The sequence below is a fragment of the Raphanus sativus genome, chromosome 5, assembly GCF_000801105.2.
Source record: "Raphanus sativus cultivar WK10039 chromosome 5, ASM80110v3, whole genome shotgun sequence".
NCBI lineage: Eukaryota > Viridiplantae > Streptophyta > Magnoliopsida > Brassicales > Brassicaceae > Raphanus > Raphanus sativus.
Genome location: NC_079515.1, coordinates 39,344,307 through 39,371,175, shown reverse-complemented (window position 1 = coordinate 39,371,175; position 26,869 = coordinate 39,344,307). Strand labels below are relative to the sequence as shown.

The following is a 26,869-nucleotide window of genomic DNA, read 5'->3' as shown; positions in this document are numbered from 1 at the left end:
GATGAGCCACATCAAGGCTAACCATCCGAATGGTAAATTCATCTGCTTCAACCGGGTCTCCAATTAGACCAGCCACCAAACTTAGACCCTCTTGAGTGTAGAGATCAAAAGGAACTCCAGTGACATGCGCCCAAAGGGGGATAGATTCAGTTGATGGAGGGTTAATAGCTACTTGTGCACTCCACTGAGCTACGAAGAACATGGAGGAGCCAATATGCCATATTTCCTGCTCAACAACTTTCCTGCGGATAAATTCATTAGGAATTTTTACCAGCATAGATCTTGAGGAAGGTCTTAGGTGGATTTCCAGTTTGATGCCCTTTCCCCAAATATGTGTAAGCACACTCTGTATCAGCCTCTTTTGCTAGAAAACAAACTCAATCTCTATACCAGTCCTTGAATTTTATCACCCAAAAAAACTCTATAAACATGAAATGTAGCAGATATTAATAGAGACTGATCAATCAGGTTTTATTTTCGGTTGAATTTTACAATCCTAACAAAAGAAAACTAATAATATCAGATGGTGGATACGTTCATGGCCGTGAGATTTCCCCCAAGCATGTTCGAGTAACTCGATAAACCCCTCTTTTTGGCTGCTCTGCTGCAAAATTCTCATCAGAGACTTTGAATTGTTTTCTGTTTATTTAGATATTTTTGAAAGGGGAATCGATTCATGAAATATCTCTATAAATGGTTATATATCTATCTTATTAAAGTAGAAGTACTTTAAGCTTTTGTTTGGTAACATGGATAAAAGTCTTTAAAAAAATTAAAATTTGTTTGGCAATAAAGATAGTAGAAAATTTTGTATTTTCCTTATTTAAATGATAGATTTAAGTGTTCAATGTCTTTTCTAATTTAAATAATAGATTTCTTTAATAGAATGATCTTAACCAAAATAAATTTCATAATAGATTTTTTGTTAACATTTAATATTTTCAATATTTATTAATAAAAATAATAAAATAAAAATCACACATCAAAATCAATTTATATATCATATAAATAAAATATTAAATAATTTATTTATAAATTGTTAATATAACACTTTTATAATATAAGTCCAATTAGTTATAAATATTAGATTTTTATATGATACACTGTGATATAATAGACGATTAAAATCACATAATATAATTATTTAAAGTAATACATAAAATTTTTGTTTTAAAATGTTATACTAACAATTATGTAATACATATTAATTTACATATATATATATATATATATATATTATCATTAGAACAAAGAAAAAAATTGAAGTGAAAGCAAATATTTATCACCACGGATCAAACTATAGAAATAAACAACAATGGCGTAGGATTTTTTTTATCAAATTTATTTTAATTTCAAATATGTTTATATATTTTATGTATTTATAAATTATTTTATTTGTTATTAAGAATCCTAAGATTTTGGAATTGGAAAAAAATTATGACCTATCTCTATATTATTTTAATTAGGAATTTAAAATTTATATCAAAATATTTTTAAAACTTTTAATTTTTATTATAACTACAAATGATAATTTCAATCTAAATTTATGTTTAAATATTACAAATATATTATTTAAAAATAAAAAACTAAAAACATAAAATAAATACCCGCCCGGTTGGGCGGGTCAAGATCTAGTATATGTTATACACAACGAGAATATTTTTTATTGTGAAAGTAAAGAATTTGGAAACCACAATTGATTTTCATTTTGTTGTGTAAATATATCACTCTCTATTACATTTTGGCCCTTGGAGTTAAAAAAATATTATACACCCAAACTGCTCGATAAACATGACCTGGAACAGATGTATCCATCGTCTTTATCACAATCCTTTAAGATGACGGGGACCTTGCATCGAAAGCGACAATGGCTGCAAAATGGCCGAGTGTAGCTATAGTTAATGACCACTTTGTAATCTCTTTCCCCAAAAGTATAAATCCTTCCCGGCTTGAGACGTGAGAAATCTCCTAGTCCACATCGAACATGCAAGACTAATTCACAGTCAGAGCATGCAAAGAACAATTCACTTGGATCTAGTTCACTCTCACAAACGTCGCACCAATTTTCGCCGCTCTCATTTCCGTCACAAGAAAGAGTGAGAGGGTGCTCATCACTCATATACCATATCTTCTCTGGCAAAGTAGCACAATACAAACACAAATAAAAGCCACAATCACCACAACAAGTGAGCATGTAGTCTGCGTATCTGTCACATACATCGCAATGCCAATAATTTCTTTTACCAAAATATAGGGGGTGAGAATGCACAATATGGACTAACGGCTCTGAAATGGAACCACAATGTACATCTATATACTGATATGACTTTTTAATTCCTTGTGATGTGTACATGAAACCATCACATATCATTCCACATAGCTTGCAGTCTACATATATTGATGGGTTATATTCCAACGTGTATGGTGAGGGGTCAAACACAAGTCTTTTCTTCCAAGGAAGACGGGCACACTTTTCATGAATAATAAAACCACATTCCTTACAAAAGTAGACCGGGCCAAACCCCAGTGGACGTACGCATGCTGGACATCGTAACCGCTCGTACCAATCACGTACCATGTCATAATTATTCAAGAACAGAAGAATATGTTTTTCATTAAAATGACGTATCATAATATGTCCCAACACCTTGAATGACAATAGCGCAATCTCTTCGCTGCTCTCAGGTATTCCTTCAAGTTCCACTCCATTCCATACAGTATAATCAAATGCACATCGTGAGTGAACTGTGTAGTTAGGGCAAACCGAACAAATATACGCTCCGCAGTACTGACTTACATCTCCTTGACAAACTCCACATTTTGGACGCCCACGACCATGATGATATGTGAAAGAGATTCGATGATCATGACGATTGATGTTTATGACTCGGGGAAAGCCGATGCAATTTCCATGGATAACAAAATCACAGTCAAAACATACATAAGACCACTTAGTTTCGTAGTCTTCAATTCCACAAACCCTACAAGTAAAGCAGAGTTTACTTGAAACGAGCCTAAGTGGATGCGCGTGAGTCTTGGCATGATCAACAACGAGAGGTGGTGGAAGCTTTGTACAGCCAAGGCACACAGTGAAATTGCAAACAGAACAACGATAAAGCATCTTTGTTGGTTCGACTGAACAGAGAAGACAATTCTTCTCGGCATAATCATCTTTAAGTGACTCAGAGGCGATGATTTTAACAGGGTGATTAGAGTGACAAGGATGATTTACCTCTCTGGAGAGATGAACGCAATCCAAGTGAAAGTATACACTATTGCATTCTTGACATGAATAAGAAGGTCCACGGATAGATTTCTTGCATAATTCACAACGGACCTTTTCCTCGCCTCGTTTCTTCAAAAACACGAGTGTGTGGTCATGACACACAGGGTGTTCAATAGCACAAGGCGAGGGTTTAATCCCACAAATGAAATCCACTCTGAACGCACATGTGGGACAAGTATAATATGGGGACAAAAGCTTTTGTCCACAAAAATTACATGTACCATCTTCTGTTGGAGAGTCATTAGTGAGTAAGAGAGGATGCTCCGGGTGAGAAGGGTGATGATTGATCTCTAGTGGAGCTTCCGCACACTCTTTATGGAGCCGAAAACTGCAGGAAACCTCGTTGCAAAAGTAGCTGTCATACATGTATCCTTTTATGTGGCAGCCATCACAGACGCTTAAGGTAAACATAGCTGAAGGAAAAAGTGGATGCTCGTGGAGAGGTGGCTTATTTATTGATGAGCTTGTGATATCCATGCTCTGTATGTATGTGAATGAAAGAGGTTTTGTTTGATCAGATATATAAAAATGGAACCGGAAGACATCATCATCATCTTATTTATACACCATTGTAAACAAATTATAATAACTGTTAAGTTTCTTTATCTTTTCAAAAGAAGTAAAGAATCAAATGCTTCTTCCATCAAGACACGACAAAGAGAGAGAATGGCGTGGATCATAACTAAAACCTAGCTTGTACTCTATCCCTTTGCTATTTCTTTTCCTGATTTTTTTTTGTAAGCTGGCTTTTCTTTCTTTTCCTGGATTTAAACCCAAACACATAAAACTTGCACTACAAAAAAAAACACACAGAACATATTCATCAAAAATTAGTTGGAAATGATACATTACCAATAAATTCCCGACAAAATATGGTCATCAATGTATTTCGTAAAAAAAGTATGTCGGGATTTTTCATGGAGGTCCCGACGAATTAATGATGATCGTTTTAACGACAATTTTCCATCAAAATGGTTTATTGGACAATGGACATAATTCTCCGTCAAAATATCACTGACAATAATCATTGATATCGCAGGTAATTTTACCAAAAAAATATGTAGTTGGTAATATTTCCGTAAACCGTTTTCATAAAGAATATTACCAACGACTTATACTTTGTCGGTAATATTGCAACAATTTTTCAACAAATGATTTAGTGGAGTTTTCGTTAAATATTTTGATAAATTCCCAATATTTTTTTCCAATGGAAATTATAAATATTTATTTTATTTAGTTCAATAGTTTTAAATAATTTTATATTAATGCACAATTATTTTTTTTAAACAGTATTTAATTAACTTCATTAATAATAATATTTAAATATTTGGATTTAATTTTTTTGAAAAACATAAAGCCAAAAACTTCCAAAAGAAAACTAAAATGAATTTTACAATCCTAACAAAAGAAAACCGATAATGATCTTGGATGCATAACCTCTCTCAAGCATGTTCAAGTACTTTGCTGCAACTTTCTCATCAGACACTTTGAGATGTTTTCTGTTTTGTTTTGATTAAAGGATGAATTGATTCTTGTAATGTTTAAATTTAGTGGTTTATTAAAATATATGATCAAGCCTTTTTATTGCAAAAGTAAAGAAGTTGGAAACAATAACTAATTTTCATTTTGTAATGAAAATATATGTATATAACCAGCCGCCTTCACTGGGACACAATATCACTCTCTATTACATTCTGGTCCTTGGAGTTATACAAATTCTATACCCAAACAGCTCGATAAACATGTCCTGGAACAGATGAATCCATTGTCTTTACCATTATCCTTTAAGATGACGGGGACCTTGCACCGACATAGACAATGGCTGCAAAATGGCCGAGTGTAGTGATTGTTAAGGACCACTTTGTAATCTCTTTCCCCAAAGGTGTAAAGCTTTTCTGGCTTGAGACGTGAGAAATCTCCTAGTCCACATCGAACATGCAAGACTAATTGACATTCAGAGCATGTATAGAACCATTTACTTGGATCTAGTTCACTTTCACAAACGTCGCACCAATTTTGGCCGCTCGCATTTCTGTCGCAAGATAGAGTGAGTGGGTGTTCATCGCTCATATACCATATCTTTTCTGGCAAAGTAGCACAGTAAAAACACAAAGTAAATTCACCACCACAATCACCACAAGTGAGCTTGTAGGCTGCATATCTATCACATAAATCGCAATGACACTCTCTTGTACAAAAATACAAGGGGTGGGGGTGCAGATTATGGATTAACGGCTGGGAAAGGGAGCTGCAATGTACATCTATATAGTGATATGTCATCTTAATTCCTTGTGATGTGTACATGAAACCATCACACAACATTCCACATAACTTGCAATATATATATAATTCTGGGTTATCACATTCCAACGTGTATGGCGAGGGGTCAAAGATAAGTCTTTTCTTCCTAGGAAGATAGGCACACTTTTCATGAAGAACAAAACGACATTCCTTACAACTGTAGATCGGGCCATACCTGACCGGAAGTTGGCATGCTACACATCGTAACCAGTCGTAGTAATTATGTAGCATGACAGAATCCTTCAAGAGCAGTAAAATATGTTTTTCATGACTGAAATGACGTATCAAATTAGGTCCGACCACTTTGAATGGCGCAACATCTTCCTTTTTCTCAGGTATCCCTTCCAGCTCCACCCCATTCCATACAGTATAATGAAATGCGCATCGTGAGTGAACTGTGTAGTTAGGGCAAACTGAGCAAATATAAGCTGCACAATACTCATCTATAGTTCCCCAACAAACTTCACATTTTGGACGCCCACGACCATGGTGACATGTGAAAAGGATGCGATGATCATGACGATTGATGTTTATGACGTGGGGAAAGCCGACACAATTTCCGTGGATAACAAAATCACAATCGAAACATATATAAGGCTTAGATCCATAACCTTGAACTGCACAAACCTTACAAGTAAACCCCAGTCTAGTTAGAACGAGCCTTAGTGGATGCATGTGAGTCTTGGCATGATCAACAATGAGAGGTGGTGGAAGCTTTGTACAACCAAGGCACACAGTGAAATTGCAAACAGAACAATGATAAATCATCTTTGTTGGTTCAACTGAACAGAAACGACAACTCTTTTCGGCATAATCGTCGTCTTTAAGTGACTCAGAGGCGATGATCTTAACAGGGTGATTAGGGTGACAAGGATGATTTACCTCTTTGGAAAGATGAACACAATCCAAGTGAAAGTACATGTTGTTGCATTCAAGACATGAATAAGAAGGTCCACCATCAATAGATTCCTTGCATAATTCACAATGGACCTTTTCCTCCCCTCTTTTCTTCAAAAACACGAGTGGGTGGTCATGACACACCGGGTGTTCAATAGCACTAGGCGAGGGTTTAATCCCACAAATGAAATCCACTTTGAACGCACATGTGGAACAAGAATAATATGGGGACAAAAGCTTTTGTCCACAAAAATCACATGTACCATCTTTTGTTGGAGATTCATTAGTGAGTAAGAGAGGATGCTCCGGGTGAGAAGGGTGATGATTGATCTCTAGTGGAGCTTCCGCGCACTCTTTATGGAGCCGAAAACTACAGGAAACCTCGTTGCAAAAGTAGCTACCATACATGTATCCTTTTAGGTGGCAGCCATCACAGAAGCTTAAGGTAAACATAGCTGAAAGGAAAAGAGGATGGTCGTGGAGAGATGGCTTATTTATTGATGATCTAGTGGTATCCATGTTGGATGTATGTTTGATCGGATATATCAAAACGGAACGGGAAGACATCATCATACACACACACATATATATATGTATTGTAAACAAATAAAAAAATTGGTAAGACCCTAGCTTTATCTTTGCAAAATAAGTAAAGAATCGAATGCTTTTTGTTTAACAGAAAGAAATTAAGGTAAGAATCAAATGCTTCTTCTATCAAGACACGAAAAAGAGGCAATCTATACTATTATTTATGAAGTGATTTTGATTATGTGTCATGTTCTCCATAATTTTAGTTATTTGAGTTAGTATATAATTAAAATGAATTATATATTAACAATTAACAATATTAGATTATATTTTATATTACCTGATTGGTCATAAATTAATGTGATAAATCATATAATTTTTTTTAGAAAAATAAGATAATTCTCATATACTTATAAACGAAATTTTATATTAATAATATTAGATTTTATTTATCTTACCTAATTGGTTATAAATTAGTATGATAAATTATCAAAAAAATATTTTTTTAGAAAATAAAAGTTATTTGAGTTATTATATAATTAAAACGAATTTTATATTAACAATATTAGATTATATTTTATATTACCTGATTGGTCATAAATTAATGTGATAAATCATATAATTCTTTTTAGAAAAATAAGATAATTCTTATATACTTATAAACGAAATTTTATATTAATAATATTAGATTTTATTTATCTTACCTAATTGGTTATAAATTAGTATGATAAAATATCAAACTTTTTTTAGAAAATAAGATAATTCTCATATAGATATTTTGTTATTATCTCGAAAATACAATTTTTATTATAAAATATTAAGACATAAAACAAATATTATTTATGAAATGGTTTTGCTTATGTGTCATGTTCTCCATGATTTTAGATAATTGACTTATTATATAATTAAAACTAATTTTATATTAATAATATTAGATTATATTTTATATTACCTAATTGATTATAAATTAATGTGATAAATTATCAAAAAAAAAATTGACTTATTATATAATTAAAACTAATTTTATATTAATAATATTAGATTATATTTTATATTACCTAATTGATTATAAATTAATGTGATAAATTATCAAAAAATTTTTTTAGAAAAATAAGATAATTATCATATACTTATAAACGAATTCTATATTATTAATATTAGATTATATTTTATATTACCTAATTGATTATAAACTATTGTGATAAATTATCAAAAAAATATTTTTCAGAAACAATAAGATAATTCTCATATAGATATTTTGTTATTATCTAGAAAATACAATTTTGTATTATAAAATATTAAGATATAAAACAATTAATCAATCATTTGTTTATGTGTCATGTTTTCTTTGATTTTAGGTATTTTTATTTTATAATTAAAAATAATTGTATGTTAATAAATATTAGATTATAAATTATATTAGCTAACTGATTATAAACTAATATGATAAGATCATCAAAATTATAAATTTTTTTTTGAAAAAATTAAGAAGATTCTTATATATCTATATATTGTTGTTATATGAAAATAATATTTCTATTATAAAACATTAACATAGAACAATTTATAATTAAATATTAATCAATAAAAAAATATAAAATATTTTCTAAAATATTTCTAATATACAAGTGCTTTTAGAGGTTTATCATAATAATAAACACATATATTTTGATGATTTTATCATATATATATATATGTATATATATTGTGTTTGATTTAAAACTTTTGTTAAAACATAAATAATTATTTTTGATACTAATTTTTGAATTAGTAATACATAAGCTAATAATTATTCGTAAAAATATTATTCCCGCATGTGCGGGAAAAACACCTAGTAGGGTGTATTTAACTAAAACCTAGCTTGTATTCTTACAAACTATTCATTCAACACCAACTCACACATAAAACATGTAGTTTTTCAATCATATAGGATTCTTTCCTTTTACATTCTCCCAAATGAAGAGGGAGAACAATAATTTTACATAATGATAGTTTTGGTTTTTATATATTTATATCCAGAAACAAAAATATTTTTGACTCAGGGATTTTTATATATATTTACCACAGTGTTTAATAATATTTTATATATAATCCCTCTGTTTTTAAATATATCATGTTATAAAAAAATTATTTTCAAATTACTTTAATTTCAGTGTGCCAAAAGAAAAAATTACTTTAATTTCAATGTAATTTTTATTACTTTATTCTATGTGACTCTTATATTTTTCTGTAGATTTTTTTATTGGTTAAATTGTAATTAGATATGTACTCTTTCCGTTTCATATTAAGTGTCGAAGTAGAGTAAAATTTTTATTACAAAATAAATGTTATTTTAGAATTTTAATGTAAAAAATATTAACTTGACAATGATGTTTTAGAATAATGTAATTTTTTCATATATATATCACAAGTAGATAATTTGTTTTAGAACAACTAGTCACAAGTAGAGATTAATGTTTATTATACTCTTTGTTCAAAAAAAAAGGTTTATTATACTCTAGGCCGAACAAAAAGAAATAGATTTGAACAGCTGACATTGGGCCTTTTCTTACTCGGCCCAAGTCACTGAAGTTGTAGTAAGACGATGGCAAATCCGTAAATAACAGGGAACGGGAAGGGTAGATTAAGCGAGAGGAAGTAAAGAAATAAAAGAAAAAGACATAAATATCCCTATTGTCGGAGAGAAGGAGCAAACACCACCATCTTCGAAACCTAATCTCTGCCTCTTCTGCCCCTTCTGTAATTCCCAATCCCACCCTTCCCTTCCCTTCGATTTCTCCTCCTTCCTCTTTTTTTTTTTTACCCGCCAAATTCAACTTCGCCCATCTCCAACGGCTCCTTTACTCCTCCTGTTCGATTCACTCGTTGTAACCCCTAGATCGGTTGGCTTGGATCTTGTGCTTTCTCGAAGTTTCTGTTCATTACCCCCCAGATTTTGATTCTCGTGAGTGTTCTCTGTTTCTGAGTTTAAAGTTTAAATTTTTTTTTTTTTTTTTCAAACTCGTGATGTTTTTTTTCCTGTTGTCTTCTTGATTCGATTTTAAGTGTCTGCTTTTGTGTTTGATTATCTTAGTTATGGAGAGAAAGATAGAGTTTGGATCCTCGTGAGTTCTCTCTGTTTCTGGAGGATGAAAAAAGTTTCAATTTTTTTTGTTCCTTACTTGTGGGTGTTTCCTGTTGTGTTTGTTCTTAGTGTCTGCTTAGTTCAGATCTTTGTGTTAGTTCAGATTGTGTCTACTCACTCATAGTTTTACTCCAAAGTTGTTTTGCTTTTTAATAAGTTTCTTGCTCATATTGGATATATTGTGTGTTTGTATTATAAAGTTTGAAACTTTGTCTTCTCTTAATTACAGGTACTGTAGCTGTCTTTTTACGAGTGAGACTTTTTTTTGTTTCTTTCGAAGCAGTGTGATATTAAAAAAAAAGGTAATGGCGAATCGTGATTTAATGCTTGGACAGAATCGTAGTAACATGGGTATTAGTCAAGATCAATCGTTGGTGCTTGGTCACAGCCACACTCTAGAGCTTGCTCAAAACCACGATATGAGTTTAGGACAGGCTCATCAACACGATCACGAGATCGACTTAGGACATCAGCATGATGATGATCACGAGCTAGGCTTAGGAGGACACAACGAACACCAAGATGATGAAGAAGATCATCATCACCATCATCATCATCACGATTATATGAATGAGAACGATCAAAAGCCTGGACACGACCACGACCAAGAAGACGTTGATCAAGATCTTGTTCTCTCCTCGCAACACCACGACTTCTCCTTGTCAGACAACAACAACAACAACCAGTTAGTAGTCGGAGGAGACGACGAGAATCTCGAGCTAGCTATCGACTCAAACCACGAGATCGAGATCGATCACAACGGCGAGATGGTAATGGTGTCCACTCCCGTCCAAGCACGAGCCCTCTCCGCCGAGCTAACATACCAGCTCACAGTAGGACAAGAGTTCCCAGACGTCAAGAGCTGCCGCAGAGCTTTGAGAGACATGGCCATCGCTCTCCACTTCGAAATCCAAACGATAAAATCGGACAAAACACGCTTCACAGCCAAGTGCTCAAGCGAAGGATGTCCATGGAGAGTCCACGCAGCAAAGCTCCCGGGAGTCCCAACGTTCACCATCAGAACCATCCACGAGAGCCACACGTGCGGAGGGATAAACCATTTGGGCCACCAGCAAGCCTCTGTTCAGTGGGTAGCCTCCTCAGTCGAGCAGCGTCTCCGCGAGAATCCAAACTGCAAACCGAAAGAGATCCTCGAGGAGATACACAGAGTCCACGGCATCACCTTGTCTTACAAGCAAGCGTGGCGCGGCAAAGAGAGGATCATGGCGACTATGCGCGGCTCTTTCGAGGAAGGGTATCGTTTGCTTCCTCAGTACTGCGAGCAGGTCAAGAGAACGAATCCAGGAAGCATCGCTTCTGTCTACGGTTCTCCGGCTGATAACTGCTTCCAGCGTCTCTTCATATCGTTCCAAGCGTCTATTTTCGGGTTTCTAAACGCTTGCAGACCGCTTCTTGGACTAGACAGGACGTATCTGAAGAATAAGTACTTAGGCACGTTGCTTCTAGCGACCGGATTCGACGGAGACGGCGCTTTGTTTCCGCTAGCGTTTGGAGTTGTGGACGAAGAGAGCGATGAGAACTGGATGTGGTTCCTTTGTGAGCTTCATAACCTTCTCGAGACCAACACCGAGAACATGCCGAGGCTCACTATATTATCAGATAGACAGAAGGGGATAGTGGAGGGAGTGGAACAGAACTTCCCAACGGCCTTTCACGGCTTCTGTATGAGGCATTTGAGCGAAAGCTTCCGTAAGGAGTTTAACAACACGTTGTTGGTTAACTATCTGTGGGAAGCGGCTCAAGCTCTGACGGTGATTGAGTTTGAAGCTAAGCTACTTGAAGTGGAAGAAGCTTCTCAAGACGCAGCTTACTGGATCAGACGCATCCCTCCGAGGCTGTGGGCTACAGCTTATTTCGAAGGACAACGGTTTGGTCATTTGACAGCTAATATAGTTGAGTCTTTGAACTCGTGGATCGCTGAAGCTTCAGGACTTCCGATTATTCAGATGATGGAATGCATCAGGAGACAGCTGATGACTTGGTTCAACGAACGGCGTGAGACAAGTATGCAGTGGACTTCGATACTCGTCCCAACCGCAGAGCGCCGCGTGGCGGAGGCGCTTGAGCTTGCGAGGACCTACCAGGTGCTTAGAGCTAATGAGGCGGAGTTCGAAGTTATATCTCACGAAGGGAACAACATTGTGGATATTAGGAACAGGTGTTGTCTCTGTAGAGGGTGGCAGTTATACGGTTTGCCTTGTGCGCATGCCGTTGCGGCTCTTCTTTCTTGTAGACAGAACGTTCATAGGTTCACTGAGAGCTGTTTCACCGTGGCGACGTATAGGAAGACTTACTCTCAGACGATTCATCCTATTCCTGATAAGAGTCTTTGGAGAGAGATGTCGTCTGAGGGTGGTGGTGATCCGAATGTGAGTAAAGCTGCTCTTGATGTTGTTATAAACCCGCCTAAGTCGTTGAGGCCACCTGGTAGGCCGAGGAAGAGACGGGCGAGGGCTGAAGATAGAGGACGTGTGAAGAGGGTTGTGCATTGTAGCCGGTGTAACCAGACTGGTCATTTCAGAACAACCTGTGCTGCGCCCATTTGATTTGCAGTAATATCATCAACACAGTCTTCATCATATACCTGTAAGTTTCTTACTGTTTAAGGATTTAATATTAGTGTCTTAGTTGGATAGGAACCATGGATCTGATTCCTGTGTGGGTTTCTCTGTGACAGGAACCATACTACTCTGTTAAGTGTACTGTACTATAGAGTATCACATCGTTCTTGATCAGTTTCAAGATTTTAAGCAATAGATGGAAATAAACACTTGAAGAAACATTACATATATGTTTGTTGTTTTCTCTTTTTTTTTTTATGAAATGTTCAGCTCGAGCAGATGCATAAACTATTTTGTTTTCGTTTAACAATTCTTGAGATAATATATTATTCATTTGGAATGTATCTTATTTAGGTGTGATTTATCATAAGTTACAAACTTGATATGAGCCAACTTTTGATTGACAAAGAAAATATATATTTATCTTAAGCTTTCTCTTAATCTTAAGTTTTTTTGGAAATTAAAGAGTTAATTATTGAAAGTTGGATTTCACAAAGGTTGGTGTCTCTCATATGAGCCTTTTAAAATTTAAGGAAAGCTTTTTTTTTAAAGCTTTTGAAGATTAAAGTTGATTTTTAGATGTTAATTCATTATTCATTATATGACAACTTTTTATAAAGAAACAACTTAATAAGAGAAAACGGTTAATCCTAATATAAAAATGAAAACAACACGATTTAATGAAAAATTGTTGAAACTTATAGAGGTGTATTCAATTTAGAATCCGTAAATGATTTAATTTTTAGTAATTTTTAAATGATTTTAGGTGAATTAAAATTTTATCATAAATTTTATTAAATTGTTTAAATCTTTAAACTATAAGATTTATATAGCTACTTTTAACTAAAAGTTCTACCAAAAGTCTCTAAAATGACTACAATGATTTTGAAACCCACAATATTTAAAAAAAAAAAGATTCAAGGACAGTAATTTTTAAAGTAGTTTATCTAACATTGAATTCCGAAAGAACTTTTTAATTCATATTACAAGTAAAATATTCTAATCAATTTCTAACTATGGTCACACATCAAAAGTGTCAAGTCATCCTTACTCTTTTCAATTCAAATAGCAATCCACATGCACAAACTCAGTCACAAACAAAAACATGAACCATTGAGTTTCTAAAGACTAGTTTCCTAAAAAACCGGCGAGGTCGTTCAAGACCACGGACATAGCTGCCACGTGGATCAATAAACCAGTAGAAGAAACAGTGCGATACAAAGAGACCAACCATCAAGAAAGGCACAATGGCTAATTCTAAAGACTTGGACGAAACGAGATACATCCCTGACACAAAAGCAAAGGCCATTGCGATCAGCGACACAACCATTAGCAAAGTAGACATGTAGAGGAAAGCGGAGCGTGCGCGAAACATGTTTCTCGAAGCATAGAACAAGAGGTAGACTGTGGCTGCAGAGAAGATGAAGGCGATTGCGTCAAACACCAAGAAACATGTGAAAGCTACTTCTTCACTCAATACAGGTGTACCGTCTGGTTTATAACCGCCGGGTAGTTGGAATGCGGCGGCAAATGCTACGGTTGCTACAAGAACCGCGACTAGAAGATGAACCTCGTACATTGCACCGTCTTGTCTTGCGTTGCTATCTTCAGCGTCTGTTTTTTCTTGCTTCTTTGTCTCTATGTTCTGTTGCTGAGACGGTTGTTTGTAGTATCTTTGCAGTGCATAGTATGCCATCGCCACCTTAAAACTAATCTGAAAAAAAAAACGAAATGATGATACATCAGATTAAACCAAAAAAAAAAAGAAAAAAAGATGACGCATCAGTTAAGAGAGGCCTATGAGTTCGATTTTGTTTGGTTCATCCAGAATATTGCCAAATTGAACCAAACAAAAACTCGGTTCGATTTGGTAATCTGTTAATTCAGTTTTCTTTTAAAAACCATTTACTAAACTAAACTGAAGTTTTAAATTTTTGTTCGATTTTAGGCTAATTTGGTTAGAATGTTGGGTAATTTCAGTTTAATTTGGTTTGTCAAGTTTGAAATTTTAAATATGATTTTGGTTTGATTTGGTATAAGTTGGTTACAAACAAAATGTGAAAATCGAACTAACCGATTTTTTTTTTTTTTGCAAAAATCAAACTATTAACTGAACTCTTAACCAAAAATCAAATTTTCGTCTGGTTCAAGAATTTTGTTCGGTTAAGCTCTGACGACCCGAAAACAATGAGCTTGATAACCGATTAATCGATATCGATTACCAAACCGAACCAAAAACCAAAACTTTTTAAAATATTGCAGAACAAAACCGAACCATTAATAAAAAGCCGAATTCTGGTTCGGCTCAATTAATTTCATCAAGGCCTGGAACAACCAAAACTTGATAATACTATGCTCTTTTTTTTTTTGTGCACAGATAAATACTATGCTCAACACACTGAAAGTAAGCTATGTAATGTTACCTCTTGCTTCTGAGAGTAAAAGAGGTCAGCAGCTGTTAAGTGATTACGGTTCATAGCACGCTTATCCACTCCCTTGTTACGCAAGAAAAACACCAAAATCGTGTGACATTTGTATACAACCGAGAGATGGAGAGGCGTGTTTCCATCTAAATCGCTTTCATTCAACAAATGAAGAGAGATCTCAGGCATATCTAGAATACACTGAACGATTCCTCGTTGTCCTGATATGACTGCAGAGTGAAGAGACGTTCTTCCTTTACCATCAACTAGTTCCCAAACATAAGGACAGCTACCAACAAGTTCTCTATATGCATCAGTTTCACCAGTAGATGCCGCAAGATGAAGTGGACATTGTCCTTCCCTGTCTGATATATAAGCAGCCGAGCTATCTTGTTGTAGCAAAAGTTGCGTTATCTTTATTTTTCCTAGCCATACTGAATAATGAAGAGGTGTCCATCCGATAACATCGACTTCTTTGATCATTTCCGGCCTTGTCTTCATCAGTTTTGTCAAGAAACCTAACCAAAACAGCAACAAATCTATAGAGACACATAGAAATCAACGTTGAACAAAAAGAAATATGAATGAAGGAAAGACGTCTCACATATTCACATGTGTAGTTAGAGAAATAATAACAAATACTTCGTATGTTTCAAAATGATATATGTGTTAAAAATATTCACATATATTAAGAAAATATTAAATTATAATTATAAATATGTTATTGATTAACAATTTTCAATAAACACAATTAATTTTTTTGAAATTTACCATTGATCATTATTATCTAAAAAATGTATTGAAAATATATTTAAAAGTGTATCTTTTTGAAATATTTTTTTTTCTAAAACATGAATAATTTTGAAACCAAAGAAATATATAGAGATATGAATACTCTATTTATAGCCAACTGATTTTAAGTCAAAAGTCAATGGAGAAAAAAAACTTCACCTGTAGTGACAATGTCGGAATCCACAGCAGCATGCAGAGCATTCATACCTTTAGGCCCTTTACCGGAAACCAAAGGAAACCTTTCCAAAATATGACCAGCAACGTCGAAGATCCCTCTCTCAATAGCTAAATACAAAGGAGATTCGTTGTTGTTATTGACCATATCTAGCAATCCTGTGTCTAGTTCAACTAGGAGCCTAGCTACATTGCCATGTCCATTCTTTAATGCAACATGTAACGCTGTATCCTTCTGCTTATTAGTAGTCCTCAATAGCTGCTTATTGGTTATTCCCAGGCTCTCGATATCTGAAGTAACTTCATTGACAAGAAGTTGTAAGATTTGAAAGGATCCTACACTAGCTGCAACGTGTAGAGGTGTGTCTCCGTTGTTGTTTTCTTCAAGGAGGAGAGATGGGCAACGATCGAGTATGAATGCAGCGAAATCAAGCCTCTGATGCTTAGTCGCAACGTGAAGAACGTTGTTGTGTTGTGGTGTTACCTTGTTGAAATCTGAATGGTGCAACTTGGAAAGATCAAGGAGACTAGTATCCCCTTTCGCTGCAGCTTTGAGCAATCTCCAGTCCATCATGGGTTTGCAACAAACACACAAATTTATAAAACCTCAAGATTTTTTTTTTCTTTTTTGATCAAACGCCTCAAGAATTTATCTTAAGGTCGGTGTAATTAGGTTATAGAATCTCTACAAAAATCTGCAAGTAAATAGGAGTTCTTGGAGAGAAAGGAGAGCCGCTTGTGTAGTATTCAAGCGTATGGAGGGGAGAAGAAAGGTCATCTAGTCTTCTAAAATTGTGTTATACGCCAAACGTTTGAATCTAAAATTGTTTGATTAGCTGACTTTGTCTCACGTCAGTGTTTGTGAAACTGGAGATTTGAAATTTCGTTCAAGAGCAAATATGGCTACTAGTTCAAATTCATAAAGACAATAGTGAAACGGTACACAACACCATACCTGGAAAACAAATGACAACTGATTCAAGAAACAGAGTGCTCGCTTATAAAAAACATATACTCGATTAGGGGTTCTCTCACTCTTGCTTGTCACTAGTAGAACATTCTAAACAAAAGTAACTTGATAATTGATCCTTGCTTTATCAGTAACCATAGCCTGAGCTGTAATCCGTAGCGTATCCTCCAGGCGGGTTCGTTGGAGCCGCTGCATAGACTGAGCCATGAGTTGCGTAAGGGTTATAGCCTTGCTGCTCTGGTGCTACAGTTTGCGGCTGCGCTGGTGCTGGCGCTCCAGCTTCAGCCATGAAGTTCTGTCATCAACAAATTCAACAGTCAGAACTCAAAGACATAACCAGAAACGAAACGTTGTTGATGGTTAATATGGTTCAAGAAGTCTGTCACGAGTGTGAGAATAATGGTACCTGGATAAGCTGAATAGCGGTTTGGACTTGTGAGCTAGTTCCGCTAACCTCAACGGTCATTTCACCAGGTACTCCTCTGGTTTCCTGAATGGTTACTGTTGCTCCACTAAGACGTCGAGTGTAGCTTATGTTTGAACCTGATGTCCCAATCACTGCATCTGCGTAAGACAGTTGAATCTGCAATTGCTGCGTAACTTGCTGGAAAACCAAAAAAAAAATACCGAACAGTCGGATACCATTAAGAGGCTTAAAACATGTCTAAAATTTAACTTCCTCAGAGAAGCATTGTAATCGACTTTACAACATGTTGAAAAGATGGGAAGAATACCTGAGGGGCCATGGGTTGGGCGGCTGATACATGCACATTCATAGGAGGCTCCCTTCCATAAGCAGATATACCTTGATGAGGCTGTTTCTCCATTTGAGGTTGACGCATCTCAGGAGGAGGATAGTAATTATCATGTCTCGGAGGTGGTTGTTGCACATATGGATGTGGGTTGTGACCATAGCCAGGACCTCCACCACCACTTGGGGCATGGCCTTGAGGTGGACCCCAGGCCTGGTGTGGCGGTGGCATATGATCCATCTGGCGAGTTGGCTTTTGCATCTGATTCAAAAGTAAAGCAGAGTTAAGAGAAATGTTCGTACACGTAATTGAGAAACAATGCCAAAGATCCAACGGGAAACAGAGGCTAACCTGACTTTCAAAGACTGGAATGATGCTACGATCAACCAGAAACTTTCTGAGATGTGATGCGATCAGCTCCAAGGATTTATGAACGCTTGTTGGCTCCCCCACAACTTCAACCACCCTATCGTCTTGAAGAGCAAAAACAGGCAAATCCTCTACAAAGTCCACATAACAAACCTCGGTAAGAACAACCATTAAATAAGGAATTAACGAGCCTCACCAATTTTAAATAGAGAAACATAGAATCACTAGAAAAATTCAGATCAGGATTTCAATTGGTTCATGTTATTTCTATCAACTAAGCATGTGCCACCAGTGGGCTTTTATCTAAGAGAAGGAACAACTGCATGTATGAACGTTGACTGAAACCAAAAGCATAAAGTACAAAACATGATTTCAGTATGTAAAATGTGAAGAGAAGGAACCTGATCCGAGGACTCTAACTATACAACCAGCTGCTTCTTGAATGGCTTTCACTGTAGCTCCCTGTTTTCCAATCAAACTTCCTGCCTGAGATGCTGGAACCAGTAATCTTGTGGAAACCTTTGTAGGCGGAGGGGCCTGAGAAGCTTCACCATCCAGACCATCAACTATCCGCATGTGGACTCTAAGAAGGCCATCCATAGAAGGAGGTAGAGATGATTCGGGCTCTTCTTTTCCAGAAACCATAACCTGCCAACAAAGAGGAATAAGAAGACAACACTGTCAACAACTCAAAAAAATGCCACAAAACAGCGATCTTAGTGCTTAGTCTCTATACAAATTATTCATTTTGGGGCCATCATCCTCAAAGCATAAAGAAAATTCCAAAGAAGTACAGATTCGTATGCCACTTTGACTAGTTAGACGTTTATTTCCTGTTATGATCTTTATTTCAAGTTTTTACCCATAGTAATTACGTTATCGCCTTTAAGATGCCATAGCATCCAATATCAATCTTCTAGACTTATAGAAGCTTTTCATAGAACCTCAACCTCTTTCATGCAATCTTAAAACTTCTCTTTACTTAATTGTTGCCTAATCCATAATTTCATCGTCCACATTTTGTTAGATCCGGTTAAGCAGGTCCTTGCATGCTGCAGAAAGTCTGCAGCAAGACAACCATCCAGGTACTGAAGTTACCATAAAGAAGGCAGAGCTTCACGGCACTGAGCTTTATACAAGAAACAACCTTGCCTATTCTGATAAACTTATCAGTACTTTGTAGTGCATCAAGGCTGAATTCCTTGCCATCTGGTTTTGGTTCTTCACTTTGAGACCTTACCGATGATTGATTTGTTGCCATAAAACTTGCAATATGAAACCTGCACAGATTCATGGCAGTCACAGCAATAAAGAGAACCCTACTCACATCTTATCAACTTCGTTGATTATCTTCCTCCTTTCACTTGAAGGAAATGCTAAGCAGGTCTGCTGATTACTATACCCGTTTTAAGCTTAATTTACTTACTAAGGTGGTTTCTCTTGATGCACTACATTCTTCATCACGTTTTCAGCAGCTCCAATCCTTATCAATCAGCCAAATTACAACTTTCTGGATGACTTTTATTATTAACTTAGGGTGGCCAGTTTCTTCTGTTTACTTGCACCTTTATTAAGATTAAATTAAAGAAAAAGTATGCTCAAGTGTTGTCTTTTCAACCAAAAGTTCATGGCCTTTTACATTTTTTCAATAGAAGCTAGCGCCTAACTTTTCAGATTAGTGAATTATAGGGCCTAAAAGTGTGCATCTTCTACTATATTAGTTTCCTTATGATTAAGATTCTAGTTTCATTTCAAGAGCATTATTTTACTAATAGCTGCAACTTAAATAGCAAGAAATGTAAGGAGTTAGAGACTCACAGCTCTTTCGGTTGTGCCTGGAGGACCATCTAGAATCTTAATACGAGCCCTTGTCTCCTCAACGATTTTCTTAATAACATCACCTTTGCGACCAATGATGCTACCCACTTTCTGTGCAGGAACCAACATACGGAACACCGTCTCCCCCGGCCATCCAGGCCACCTCTTCTCCTCACCTCCTCCAACTGTTACATCACTTTCAGGCTCTGACTTCGGTAAATCCTCAACATGCTCAGGAACTCCTTCCTCACCTTCAACTTGATCCTCCACATCATCACCATCCTGACCTTGTGCCTCACCCTCAACCTGATACTCACCCTGGTCTTGCAACTGATACTGCTCCTGATCTTGGGGTTGATACTGCAGTTCATCTTGAGGCTGGTCTTGGACTTCTTCATTAACCTGGTGGTCCTGCACCTGGTAATCATTGTACTCTAACTGACCCGCGTACTCCTGAGGCTCAAACCCCGGATCTTGAACCTCGTACTCCTGAGGTTCAAGAACCGGAACTTGAACCTGGTACGGTTGGTGACCAAGGGTCTCATCGTGGACCTGGTACTGCAACCCGTTATGCACATCATCTAGACCATGCTCTGGAAGTGGAACCTCGTCTCCGTTGTTAGCAACAAAATTCTGCTGATCCTCAGCTTCAGCCATGACTACAACACTGAAATTAAAAAAAAAAAAAAACAATCACAACGCGAATTAGTGTCACTGAATAAGCCTAGCTCGTCTAAGAGAAGCTTCTACTCAGATATAGAAACAAACTGCGTGAAACGGGAACCCTAGAAAAAAATTCGATTAGAGCACTAACAAACCCTAGAATTGTGCCATTGAGAGAAGCGAGAATTACAGCTTAGAGATAAGACGGTATGTACTTACGTGGTATCGATAGAACTTTCGACGGGATTAGAGAGCAAACCGGGACGAGGTGCGGCGGAGAAAGAGAGAGTGTGAGAGAGATTCCGGCGATTATGGAGGCGCAGGTGAGATATATCTTTAAAGTTGAGATCCAGGAGTAATTCAACTTCTATTTTATTACACTTTAGGCCTTACTGAATTCGATAACTTCTAATTTTGACCACCAAAGTTTCTTGAGTAATCAGAACCACGCACAGAATATGGGGCCATGATTATCACTGTACAAGGCCCAATGTTATGGGACTTTGGTCTGTTCGGCCTGTTATGACTTCCAATGTTGCTATTTAATTTTCTCTATTGCTTTCGCCAAAATATTTGTTTTAAATCATTTTCCTGTTTTGGTACTTTTATTATATAAAATGTAAAATATAATTATATATATATTATATGGAGATTAAAAATCTTTAAAAATCCCATATAAAGCTGTCAAATTTTGAGACATTCATATAATATTTTTTTTTTGTTTTTTTTGTTTTTTTTTTTAGCTAGTTCTCATCTCTATATGATTGCTTGCGAGGAAACAGCATCCATCATTTTACTGATTATATTCCATTAAGAAAAGGAAAACAATCAAATCATTGGAATATTTGAGAAAAAAATCATATATTTCTCATATTAACAAACTACTATCAATCTAGAGTATTATGTTTGATATGTCACACAAAATGAAGAAGAAAAAAAACAACAATGCACAATAAAAGTGATATCGATCTATCACAGTGGTGTTTCTAAGACAGGCAGGCTCCGTCCTAGCCCTAGGTGGCTGCAGCTTCTTGTGCTTCAACAGCCGCGTCGGTCTCAGCTTTAGCTGCCTCCTCGGGGGTTTTACCGTTGGTCACAGGTGGTACCAAAGAGTCAAACTTTTCTGATTTCCCCAACACAATCTCAATCTGCAACAAGAACAAAACCCATAAGAATGTAAAATAACAAGTCAAGAGTTCTTCGAGTAGATTATGCTAAAGAAGAGACTTGCCTTTGCCTTGTGAACCATCCTTCCTTTACTCTCATCTTTCACTCCCACAGTCGATGTCAACACTTCTGAACAGAAGGTGAAAACAATTTCTTGAATCAGACGAAAGCACTTTTTTTTTCTTAATTCCTATAAGAGAGAGAGAGAGAGAGAGAGAGAGAGACTCTTAGTACTTACTCTTCTCTATAGCTAATCCATTGTTCTTCAGGATCTCAGAGATTGTTACAACAGTTGTGATTGCTATGCACAAACCACACAGTTCAAATTAGATACACAAAAATAGAAAGATCTTGTAAAGAATAATACTAATTAGTAAATACTTTTAAAATCTATACCCATTCCAAGTGCAGAGAGTTCGACCTCGTTGTGTTGCTGCATGTACCTCTACACACCAAACATTAATATAAAAGAATCAAAACGCAATGCAAATCGCACAAGATTGCATTTCAGATTTCGGGATACAAACAAACACTTGGTGGACAGAGAGATCAAATACCAAAAGATCAATCATGAATCATTACTTCTGCAACAAGAGATCTAGCAAGCAGAACTCAAATACCAATCGATGTACGATCTAACAATCAAGCGGATCTCACGTTTCCGTAATCAAAATCGTAGATACCTTGGCGAGATTAACGTAGAAGAACAATGGTTTCTTCGTGTTGGAGACTTGGATCCTGTTCTTCTTGTGAGTCTCGACGGTGGTTGTTGCCTTCGCCGACGGCGCGACGATGATGTTTCTCTCCGGTGCTGTGAGCGGTGCCGGAGCCGGTGTTGCTACTTCCATCGCCATCGTTCTTCAAATCACTCTTTCTTCTTTCACTCGTTTGCGGAGGGGAAAAGTTCTCTCTGGTTCGTTACTCGGGGAGTTAGAAAACCGTTACGAGACTTACCGGTATTTATATAACACCGGATGCGCTTCCCGTAAATCCAATAAAAATTGTACACGTGTAAGTATTATATTGGTTTGTTTACCGAGTAAGAGCGAAAGACGGATTGGTTCATCTCGCAACGAATCTTTGTGAGGCAATTAGCGGTTCTGTTTAGTGTTTACAATCCTAAATGGGCCAAAAGTATGCTAACAACCTATATGGGCCTGAGGTTCTTTTGGTATCTACGTTCACGTGTGGTTACATACAGTATGTGCGTCCAAATACTTGTAGCAGTGAATATCATAAAGATTCAGATGAAAGTGTTATTTACTGCATTACAAGTCAGAGACTCCAAACTAAATTGGATTTTCCGGACTACAATCAAACCATATTTGACATATTATACATAACATTATTGATCAGTGTGAATAATTTTGGTTACACACTTGCATTCATTAATGTTTGACGATCATTCATGTTTGACGAGTCAGTGAACATCCGTCGTGTCTTTGTTTATCATAGTCTCCATCATCCAACATCAATGGAAAAGAGATGGTCCACTCCATATCCACAATACACAGATCAATCTCGTCGGTTGTTGTCATTTTAATAGGCAAAAATCTTATTCGGGACCATCTGTTTGGACCAACCCACCGATTTGTCTTTTGTTTTATGTTTTCCCATTAAGAATTTTGCCGCCAAAGGATAATCTGATTTTTAGTTGCTACGTGTGGTTGTGACGGGTCCTACGTTTTTCCTAATGCAACGTCGACGTCATTTATCAAAAAGTTTATCTAATTAAATTTTCAAACAGTTGAGATAAACTAATTTTGTAAAAAGTTTTGTTATTATGAGCATTGAAATAATTAAATTAAGAACACATACAAGCATACGTACGTGTGTGTATTAAAAATATATAGTGTATGGTCTGATCGAATCAATTCACACCATGCTATATTCAAAAACAACACTTTAATAAAGCTGCAAAATTTAAATAGAGTAACGAGGGAAAGCATGAACTAGTCTCGGAGTTTGAACTGGAAAAGGCAAGAAGCATTTTTAAAGCTTATTTCTGTTACGTTACAGAGTAAATGAAATACGTAAATTAACAATATTCGAATGTTTTTTTTTTTTGAACATTCGAATGTTTTTCTTTTCTTTGAAATATGTTTGTTCGAATGATTTTTGTTTACTCTGTGTGATATATACTTGAACAAATTTAAATAAGCAGTGTAGTTAAGTAGCCGTATCACGTTTGTCGAGAGGTGGTTATTATCAAAACAAGTAACTTGTCGCATTGGTATTTATGGTTGTTATAAATAAGGTATTTGTCATATTGGTATTGAATACTGGATAGTGATTAGTTTGAATTCCTTTTTTTTGTCAGTTTGAAGTTGCTTCTAAATAGATCTGAATGCTATACAAACACACATTTTTATTGTGATTTTTCACCAACCAAACTCAAAGTTAACTGGCGAGAAGTTGATTGCTGAATGTGATTTTTGTTTATACAAGACATTATATAAATTTTATGTTTATTAGTATAGACTAGCAAACTATACATCTAGACAAGTCATTGTTTTCTTAACCAAGTACAGTTTTTAGATATATATTTTTTTAAAATCAAACTTTAGGAACTAAAAATAAAATCAAAATGAGAATCATTCTTGAGAATTTGTATATTACTGCCCATACATTACAATAAACTAATTTTAACCCTTCTACATTTATCAGAAAACAATGTAATAGATTTTCAGTATTTAGTAGATAGAAGAAAACACAAAGTTAAGCAAAGCGCCAACACATTCCAAATTGTTTTTTTTTTAAATTAAAAATAATTTCAAATTTGAAAAGTCCCAATAAATAACCAATCAGCTTAACAAATCAAACATAACTCAAAATAGTCACCTCCCAAAAAATCTTCTTTTTTTCTTGAGGGAGAGAGAGAGAGGGAGACAAGTTTGGTCTGGACATAAAGACATTCATTTCAAATTTGTCAGCAAAACTCTCACGGGCAATCGGAGAGAGAGGAGACAGACAGAGGTGGTGGTGCACAAGAATCCTCCCCTACACAAGTCTTGTGTAAGAACAATCTCTCAATTATCATCCTCTGTTTTAGGTACCTGTTTTTCATTGGAAAGTCTGGTTCTTTTCTATATAATTATCCACAAAATCTCAAGAATCTCCTCTGTTTTTTTTTCATATACATTTCAAAGTTTACATTTTTATTGTAAAATTTTACTATTTCTCCATCTGGGTTGTTAATGCGTGTTGGGTTTTACTTTTTGAATTGTTCTTCTGTGACTTTGAAACCAACCCTTGTTCCTTACAATCTAATTTTTGAAAAAGCTGTAAACTTTATTAAAGATTGAGGTGTATATAATCTGAGATTTTACAAATTTGAATGATCTGTGTAATAAAAAAAAGACTATTTTGTGTTTTGTTTCCGTGGATGCTATTAGGCGGGTATAAGCATTGAGAATGGGAAGAGAAGTTGTTGATGTACGTACGAACCGAAACGCTGACGGTTCAAGCGGTAGGGTTCACGTTGCTCCTAAGATAGCTGCAGCCGCTGGGTCTGAGACCGAGGAAGAGTTCGAAGTCAAGGAATGCACCGAGGAGGATTCTCATTCTGAGAATGCACCAAACCTTGAAACTGGAGCTCAAAACTCGCCTAAAACCCCTAAACTTTCAAAGGTAAAACTACTTTCAGACCAAACGTTATGTTTTGCAAGTAGTTTGAGAGGTGTAAATGATTTGTTCTGCAGCGTGATGCTCCTCTTCTCGGGGTGAGGAAGCCACTGCAACCTGATAACAAGAAGCATATGGATGATGAGGATGATAGCTTCTCCATCGCTTCTTCCTTGAGGAGGGCCAAGTCAGGAGTGACACATGGAAGTGCACCAACGTTTAAGAGTGCTCAGCGTGCTGAGAAACGCAAAGAGGTAAAGGCAAACTCTCTCATATATTATAATAAAGTCTACTTCGTTCTGTTTACTGATTGAATCTTTTTCTTGTGTGTGGGGATTAGTATTACCAAAAGCTTGAGGAGAAGAACCAAGCGCTCGAAGCCGAAAGGAACGAGCTTGAACAAAGGCAAAAAGAAGAACAAGAAGCAGCATTGAAACAGCTCAGAAAGAATCTCAAGTTCAAGGCTAAACCTGTCCCTAACTTCTACTACGATGCACCTCCGGCTAAACCTGAGCTCAAGAAGCTTCCTTTGACACGTCCCAAGTCGCCAAGACTCATCCTTTCTCGGAGGAAAAGCTTCAGCGACGCAGTCACCTCGTCTTCGTCGTCGTCTTCCCGTGAAGAAGTTCTGAAGACAGCCTCTAACAGGAACCGACACAGCACCGGAACAGTCCAGAACAAGAACACCAATGCTGTGCATGACAGCAGCCCTCGTTTCAGATCTAGCAAGGGTAAAGGTTGTCTGAAACCAGTCAACGAGTCCTTGGAAGAAGCTTGTGAGGCTTAAACCGATGATTGATGCTTTGTTATTAGTCTGTGTTTATCTCTCAAGTCTCAAATCTAACTTTGATCTTTGTGGGAGAAAAATTTAAAATCTGTTCGGTTATTTCTGGTATATGGTTGGTTCACGATGTAGTAACCGTCTTTCTCGGGTTTACTTGTAAGGTGAAACTTTTTATGTTGATTGTTGAAGCAAACTCCTAATGTTGAAACTTGTATATTTTGAGTGTTCCTTTTTTTGGGATCTTCCTCCTATATGTTATTGACTAAATGTATATATTATCATTAAATTTTATTTATAGCAATCACAATTGATCTTTATTTTTAATATATATATATATATGTATATATATCTGATCCATTGTTTATATAATTTACATATATATGTACTATTATATCATAATTACCTAGTGATTTTTTTGATTTGTATATCAAACCATATTCATTACATTTTTAGACAATATTCATTGTTTATTAATTACTTTCAAATATAAACCATTTATTTAATTTTAATTAGATTGATTTTATTTGATTGAACACCTTTATATTTTATATTGTATATGATTCATCACTAAATATATATATAGATGATAAGAAAAACTCTCACTTGTCATATCGT

At 35.8% G+C, this 26,869-nt stretch overlaps 7 protein-coding genes across 9 annotated transcripts; 2 read left to right on the top strand and 5 right to left on the bottom strand.

Annotated features, from left to right (window-relative positions):
- Positions 1 to 1,618: 1,618 nt before the first annotated feature.
- LOC108859843 (uncharacterized) lies at positions 1,619 to 3,833 on the bottom strand. The gene has a single exon (XM_018633751.2). The coding sequence runs from the start codon at positions 3,761 to 3,763 to the stop codon at positions 1,766 to 1,768; it is 1,998 nt and encodes a 665-aa protein (XP_018489253.2). The 5' UTR covers positions 3,764 to 3,833; the 3' UTR covers positions 1,619 to 1,765.
- A 1,111-nt stretch (positions 3,834 to 4,944) lies between these two features.
- Positions 4,945 to 7,012, bottom strand: LOC108860274 (uncharacterized). Its single transcript, XM_018634172.2, has one exon. It carries the CDS (start codon positions 7,001 to 7,003, stop codon positions 4,994 to 4,996), a length of 2,010 nt encoding a protein of 669 aa, XP_018489674.1. The 5' UTR covers positions 7,004 to 7,012; the 3' UTR covers positions 4,945 to 4,993.
- Positions 7,013 to 9,696: 2,684 nt separating this feature from the next.
- LOC108856459 (uncharacterized) lies at positions 9,697 to 13,062 on the top strand. The gene is made up of 3 exons (XM_018630264.2): positions 9,697 to 9,956; positions 10,366 to 12,743; positions 12,835 to 13,062. Exon 2 carries the CDS (start codon positions 10,442 to 10,444, stop codon positions 12,701 to 12,703), a length of 2,262 nt encoding a protein of 753 aa, XP_018485766.1. The 5' UTR covers positions 9,697 to 9,956; positions 10,366 to 10,441; the 3' UTR covers positions 12,704 to 12,743; positions 12,835 to 13,062.
- Positions 13,063 to 13,805: 743 nt separating this feature from the next.
- LOC108860814 (protein ACCELERATED CELL DEATH 6-like) lies at positions 13,806 to 16,865 on the bottom strand. Its single transcript, XM_018634664.2, has 3 exons — positions 16,093 to 16,865; positions 15,142 to 15,659; positions 13,806 to 14,432 (listed from the first exon to the last, which is right to left on the bottom strand). Exons 1-3 carry the CDS (start codon positions 16,679 to 16,681, stop codon positions 13,806 to 13,808), a joined length of 1,734 nt encoding a protein of 577 aa, XP_018490166.1. The 5' UTR covers positions 16,682 to 16,865.
- Positions 16,866 to 16,988: 123 nt separating this feature from the next.
- LOC108863074 (flowering locus K homology domain) lies at positions 16,989 to 21,053 on the bottom strand. Its single transcript, XM_018637381.2, has 7 exons — positions 20,899 to 21,053; positions 20,017 to 20,683; positions 18,600 to 18,846; positions 18,181 to 18,329; positions 17,812 to 18,090; positions 17,484 to 17,681; positions 16,989 to 17,372 (listed from the first exon to the last, which is right to left on the bottom strand). The coding sequence occupies exons 2-7, from the start codon at positions 20,671 to 20,673 to the stop codon at positions 17,205 to 17,207; spliced, it is 1,698 nt and encodes a 565-aa protein (XP_018492883.1). The 5' UTR covers positions 20,674 to 20,683; positions 20,899 to 21,053; the 3' UTR covers positions 16,989 to 17,204.
- A 455-nt stretch (positions 21,054 to 21,508) lies between these two features.
- Positions 21,509 to 22,761, bottom strand: LOC108860431 (uncharacterized protein At2g34160). 2 transcript variants are annotated; one of them, XM_018634316.2, is made up of 5 exons: positions 22,530 to 22,761; positions 22,243 to 22,291; positions 22,085 to 22,147; positions 21,911 to 21,975; positions 21,509 to 21,827 (listed from the first exon to the last, which is right to left on the bottom strand). In XM_018634316.2, exons 1-5 carry the CDS (start codon positions 22,698 to 22,700, stop codon positions 21,693 to 21,695), a joined length of 483 nt encoding a protein of 160 aa, XP_018489818.2. In that variant the 5' UTR covers positions 22,701 to 22,761; the 3' UTR covers positions 21,509 to 21,692. The 2 variants fall into 2 exon arrangements, with proteins under 2 accessions (XP_018489818.2, XP_018489816.2); XM_018634314.2 differs by lacking the exons at positions 22,085 to 22,147; positions 22,243 to 22,291 and having other exon boundaries at positions 21,911 to 22,036.
- Positions 22,762 to 24,663: 1,902 nt separating this feature from the next.
- Positions 24,664 to 26,571, top strand: LOC108857027 (protein WVD2-like 1). 2 transcript variants are annotated; one of them, XM_018630948.2, is made up of 4 exons: positions 24,664 to 24,861; positions 25,242 to 25,476; positions 25,548 to 25,724; positions 25,811 to 26,571. In XM_018630948.2, the coding sequence occupies exons 2-4, from the start codon at positions 25,261 to 25,263 to the stop codon at positions 26,255 to 26,257; spliced, it is 840 nt and encodes a 279-aa protein (XP_018486450.1). In that variant the 5' UTR covers positions 24,664 to 24,861; positions 25,242 to 25,260; the 3' UTR covers positions 26,258 to 26,571. The 2 variants fall into 2 exon arrangements, with proteins under 2 accessions (XP_018486450.1, XP_018486451.1); XM_018630949.2 differs by having other exon boundaries at positions 24,664 to 24,898.
- The last annotated feature ends 298 nt before the right edge of the window (positions 26,572 to 26,869 follow it).